The sequence below is a fragment of the Sceloporus undulatus genome, chromosome 1, assembly GCF_019175285.1.
Source record: "Sceloporus undulatus isolate JIND9_A2432 ecotype Alabama chromosome 1, SceUnd_v1.1, whole genome shotgun sequence".
Taxonomy (NCBI): domain Eukaryota; kingdom Metazoa; phylum Chordata; class Lepidosauria; order Squamata; family Phrynosomatidae; genus Sceloporus; species Sceloporus undulatus.
The window spans coordinates 96,672,084-96,678,083 of record NC_056522.1 but is presented as its reverse complement, the minus strand read 5'-3'; the positions used below and the strand labels follow the sequence as shown (position 1 = coordinate 96,678,083).

At 45.6% G+C, this 6,000-nt stretch overlaps 1 protein-coding gene across 1 annotated transcript in view; it reads left to right on the top strand.

The window, feature by feature from the left end:
• The first annotated feature begins 1,088 nt into the window (after positions 1–1,088).
• ENPP1 (ectonucleotide pyrophosphatase/phosphodiesterase 1) overlaps positions 1,089–6,000 on the top strand; it is a 70,317-nt gene continuing 65,405 nt past the window's right edge. Inside the window, 1 exon segment of the mRNA XM_042447264.1 lies at positions 1,089–1,393. Within this exon segment, the coding sequence (XP_042303198.1) occupies positions 1,178–1,393 (216 nt within the window). The 5' untranslated portion in view covers positions 1,089–1,177.

The following is a 6,000-nucleotide window of genomic DNA, read 5'->3' as shown; positions in this document are numbered from 1 at the left end:
CCCATTCAAATAAAACTATTAGCATTTTTGCTGTATTGAAATAATCACTAATAATAATAACAGTAATAATGTTCTCTTCTATATAATGTTCTATATAGAAGAGTTTATTCTTGACGTCTCACCAGCAGCTGAAGATACCAGTCCCAGCTGCCAGTGAAACGCCAGGAATAAACTCTTTTCGAACACGGCCTCATAGCCTGAAAAAACCCACAACAAACTATGGATGCTGGCCATGAAAGCTTTCAACTTTGCTTAGAGCAGTGGTTCTCAACCTGTGGGTCGTGACCCCTTTGGGGGTCGAACAACCCTTTTATAGGGGTTGCCTAAGACAGTCGGAAAACACATGTTTCCAATGGTCTTAGGAACTGAGACACCACCATTTTATGGTATGTGTGTGTGTGTGGGGGGGGGGGGGTCACCACAACATGAGGAACTGTATTTAAAGATTGCAGCATTAGGAAGGTTGAGAACCACTGGCTTAGAGAGTGCTACTTCACTGATAAGCGGCCTAGAAATGCCCATGCTATTGCTTTTGCTATTGTCTTTCATCTGAAGAGATGGGGTGAGAGGGGGGAGGCTCAGTGGGAGGAGGAAGGAGAGGCCTCTTTTTATTAATTTTTATTCATTTTTTAAAATTAAAATTTCAATAAAATATTTTTGACATTTAATAATAATAATAATAATAATAATAATAATAATTAAAAAAATCTTTCAGTACCTGACATTTGCCCAGATTTTCACACTGAGCACATGAAACGACACACACACAAAATACATTTAGGCTGTGTGTGTGGTATTGCCATTTAAAAGGATCATTTTAATTGTGCTAGTTGTTTATGGCACACAACTGGGAATGACAATTTATGAGTAATATATATGTGTGTGTGTGTGTGTATTTTAAACTAAGGCTTGTGTGTCTGTGTCTGTGGTGTCCAGTCCCCAGGGAGCCCTGGGCTGGAGAAGGCGAGGGCAAGGCAGGATGGAACCCCATGGCCTCCTCCTCCTCCTCCTGCTTCTTCCTGCGGGTGGGAAGCCCAGGGAGGCGGGTCCCTCCGGGGGGCAGCGGAGGAGGAGGAGGAGGAGAGGAGGAGGAGGAGGAGAGTGCCCTTCTTAACCCAGGAGGGCCTCCGGAGGGCCAGGGGCGACTGCTGCTGCCACTGCTGTTGCTGCAGGGACCATGGAGAGGAAGAGCCCCAGCCCCAGCCCCCGGAGCCCCCCGGAGGGGAACAGCTGCCCGGAGAAAGGGCCCTGCGGCCCCGGGGAGAGCGAGCCCTCGCCCAGCTCCGCCGCAGCGCCCATGCTGGCCGGGATGGAGGTGGCCGAGGACCCGGAGAAGGGCGGCCCCAGCAGGGCCCCAGGCACCAAGGACCCCAGCTACAAGTGCCTCTCCCTGGTAAGAGAGAGAGCGAGCGGGGGAAAAAGGAAGGAAGGAAGGAAGGAAAGAAAGAAAGAAAGAAAGAAAGAAAGAACGGGTGGGACGGAGGGAGGGAGGGTGGAAAGATGGAAGCAAGCAAGCAAGGGAGGGAAGAAGAAGGGGGAAAGCATCACTCCTGACTTACAGAAACATGTAGACGGAAGGTACTTTGGCTGCCTCCACACTGAGGAGATAATCCGGCTTGGCCCCACTTTAACGGCCAGGGCTCCAGGTTATGAGAGTCTGGGAATGATAGTTTGTGGTGGTAGCAGAGCTCCGCTGTGTAGAAGGAATACATTTTTTGTGGCTGCATCTACACTGGGGAAATAATCCGGTTTGGCACCGCTTTAGCCGCCAGGGCTCCAGGCGATGGGATTCTAGGAATCGTAGCTTCTGGTGAGACCAGGGTTCTGCTGCCTAGAAAGAATGCATTTTTTTTTGCTGCATCCAGACTGCAGAAATGGTTTGGTACCGTTTCAACTGTGGAAATAACCCGCTTTAACTGCCATGGCCCCAGACTATGGGATTCTGGGAATGAGGTCTTGTGGTGGTACTAGAATTCTTCCGGGGAGAAAGAATGCACTTTTTGACTGCATCCACACTGCGGAAATGATTTGGTTTGATAGCGCTTTAGCTGTCAGGGCTCCAGACTGTGGGATTTTGGAGACTGAGTGTAGAGCTCTGCTCTGGAGTCACACAACAAACTACCATTCCCAGAATGCCATAGCATGGAGCCGTGGCAGTGAAAGTGGGGCCAAACTGGATTATTTCTGCAGTGTGGATGCAAGCTTGAGGTGCTCTAGCCCTATCCTATGGAATCCTGGGGTTTGTAGTTTTTGCATTACATTCATTTATTAGAGAAAATAGCCGGTAGGGTAGTTTTGCAAGGCCTTTGGCCTTCTCTGCAATCAGGATTCTGTAGGATGGAGCTGTGGCAGTTAAAGCAACTCCACTCTTTCGACAGTGTAGATAATCTGTGGGGAGGAGAGAGATTGGATTGGGAGTGGGGTGTGTGTGTGTGGAGGGGGACCAGGGGTCCTCCTTCCTAGGACCTGCCCTCCATTTCAACCTTCGGTCCAAGAGGAATTCCCAAATGTCCTTGCTATTTTTATTATTATTTATCTGAGATCATTAAGAAGCATGCATTAATACTCATGTCAGTGTTTGGGGCTTTTATTTGGTAATGTCCTCCAAAATTTTACAGTGCCTTGGCCTCCTTGGCAGTGAGGACATCTGGTCAACCTGGTTGCCTGTAAGACCTAGAAAGGGTCTACCACACAGGGTTGCTGTGAAGATAAAGTGGGAGTGTGTCTCGACACTCGCTGGAAGCAGGGTGACACTTTAAAGTAGGGGTGTGTGTGTGTGCAAGTCATTTCCAACTCTGGGCAACCCTAAGGCAAGCCTATCGTAACAAGATTCCGTCAGAGGAGGTTTGCCATTACTATCCTCTAAGATTGAGTGTGACTTGCCCCAGCTTATCCAATGGGTTTCATAGCCAAGCCAGGAATTGAATCCTGGTCTCCAGAGTTGCACTCCAATGTTCACACCACTACACCACACTGGCTCAGTTGGAAGCTGGCTTTAAAGAAGGATCCTATTATCCTTCTTTTTGATTTGTTTAATTTTTAATAGAGAGGGAAACAAACTCAATTGACCAACCTTGTTAAGGGCCACGGAGCCACTCTTTGGCTCAAGCAAGCCTCACAATTTCCACTCAGGGCTGGCATCTTATTGGAGTCACAATGGGTTTCCCAAGGTACCTGGGGAAGGACTGGTCATCCATTTAGAAAGAGTTACTGGGTGGAGCTGAGTTTAGACAGAACAAAGCTTTTCCTGGCCTTTGGCAGTTTAGGGGTTTATCACACAAAGGAGATCTGGAGTTTATCCCATGAATATCCCGGAAAAATTGCATAATTACAATTTCACACAACGTCGCACAAGACCCACCAGCAAAGTGGTTATAAAGAAGCATTAACACACATCTTTTTACTTTAGGAATTCCAGCGACAATGCATTTCTGATATCAATTTATTTGCGCAATTGTGTGTGATAATCATTCGCACAATTACTCGCCATTTTCACTTTATTTGCGGGATACTTTAAATGCTCTTTAATCTCTTTTTTAATGCTGAAATTAGCCCCAGTGCTGATACAGACACATGCTGGGAGCCTTCATTGTTGTGTGCCTCCAAGTTATTTTTGACTTGTGGTGACCCTAAGGCCATAGGTTTTTCTGGGCAAGTTTCTTCAGAGGGGGTTTGCCATTGCCATCCTCGAAGGTGGAGAGTGTGTGACTTGTCCAGGTCACCCAGTGCTGTTTTATGCTTGAGCAGAGAATCGAACCCTGATCTCCAGAATCGTAGTCCAACACTCAAACTGTTACACTGAGCTGGTTCTGCTGGAAATCTTAGGAAAGGCTTGATTTCAGCCATGAGTACCAGTAGTACCACGTCTGTGCCCTGGAATGTATGAAACAATAAATATTTTAAAAGCAGGTGACTTTTGAGCTTTTCGCTCAGGCTTCTGAATACCTCAAGGTCCTCAGCTCCCATTAAAGCTTATTCTTACAGGGGAGACATCAAATAGCAGAGGTTGCAATTGAGATGATGGGATTGTCAGATGGGGCTTAATCTCAGCATCTCTATTTTAAGGAAGTGTATGGTTACATTAGCCATTTGGTGCACTGGTGCAGGGATGGATGGATTAGAGTCTTGGGAGAATTTTTGCTAGGTAGTATTTAGCCCAGAGCATGGAGGAGCTTTTTGGATTACAAGTCCCAGAATCCCAGGTTCTGGGACATGTAGTCCCCAAAAGTAAGGTTCCTAAACTCTGATACTTTCTAACTAAGAATTCTGTCTGAAAGAGTCATTGGCATCTGAAATAGGTTGCAGATAGTTTAGACAAAATTGGTGTAATTAAAGGGTGTAATTACCTATTTTTAACCTCCCATGGTCACACCAGATGAGCAAATAAAAGGAGGTTGCTGATGTCTATCACAAAACCAAACTGGAAGTAAACTACTTTCCCTCTCACACAAATCAGGCTCTAGAACAGTGGTCCCCAACCTATGGGTCGGGACCCCTTTGGGGGTCGCCTAAGACCATTGGAAAACACCTATTTAATTACACTTATGAAGTAGCAACGAAAATAATTTTGTGGATTTGGGTCACCACAACATGAGGAACTGTATTAAAGGGTCGTGGCATTAGGAAGGTTGGAAACCACTGCTCTAGAAGGACATTGCATCCTGCATGGCTCTTTAACATCTGCCATTATAACTGTTTCAGTGATGATTACCTCTTACTCATTCTGTAGCCAAAGTGTGCTCACAGTGAGGGCAATGCTGAAGAAATATTTATTTATTTAATGTACATCCCACCTTTCTCTCAATGCTGTTTAACATCTACATGAAACCACTGGGAGAGGTTATATAGAATTTTGCAATTGGGTGTTACCAGTATGCTGATGACTGCCAATTCTCTTTCTCCTTTCCAACTCTTTCCAAGGAAGCTGTCTCTGTACTAAACCAGGATCTGCTGTTGGTAATGGATTAGATGAGGGCAAACACATTGAAACGTAATCCATTGAAGACAGAGGTGCTCCTGGTCAGTCGAAAGGCAGGCCAATGAATAGTGATTCAGCTTGTGCTGGATGGGGTTACACATGAAATCTCAGGGTGACAGCTTGGGTGTGCTTCTGGACTCAGATTTGATCCTGAATGTGCCAATCTATGTACAGTGGCACATGTCTTGATTCCATCCCATTTGGATTATTGTAACACAATCAAGATGGCAATGGCTTTGGAGACTTTTTGGAATCTTCAGTGTGCCCAAAATGTTCAGATGGGTTGTTAGCTGGGGCAGGTGATAGGCAGCATATAATCCATTGCTGAAAGAGCTCCACTTGGAAATCTGTTTCCAAGAAGAATTTAAAGTAATGGTTATTATAATTATAAAATTATAGTTATATATACAGAAGGATGAGACCTGCTGAAAAAGAATTAACAGAGTTTCTACAAATGTCATTTCACTCTTGTTAACCATTTGAAATTCTTTGGGAATGTCAATAGATAGGTGAACAGCTGAGCCACAGCTTCTGAAATATCCATGTTACTGCCTGTGATCAGCATTCTCTGAAGATGCTAGCCACAGATGCTGGAGAAATGTGAGGAACAAACTCTGATAGAACATGGCCACATAGCCCGAAAAACCCACAAAAAACTATGGATGCTGGCCATGAAAGCCTTCGTCTTTATTTTCTGTTCTGAGTTATATAAGTAAAATATAAACTCTCACCTAGTGGTGTTGCTAGGGTTGGTGTCACCCCATTGTGTCTCATGGTGTCACCCCCATGACCACATCCTTTACCAGCCAGAACAGGCTGCAGCTGTTGTGGGAATTGGGGAGTCCTCATGCACATGCCACCACACAACTCCACTGCTACCAGTGCTTGGCATCTCCACATGCAAAAGTGCCTGCAAAAAAGACCCTTCCTGGAAAAAAAAAATCCCTCACTCCATTCTTGGCTTGCCAGGGCACCACTACTAACTGGGTGTGACCCTTGGGGATATATAGCTGACCCATGCA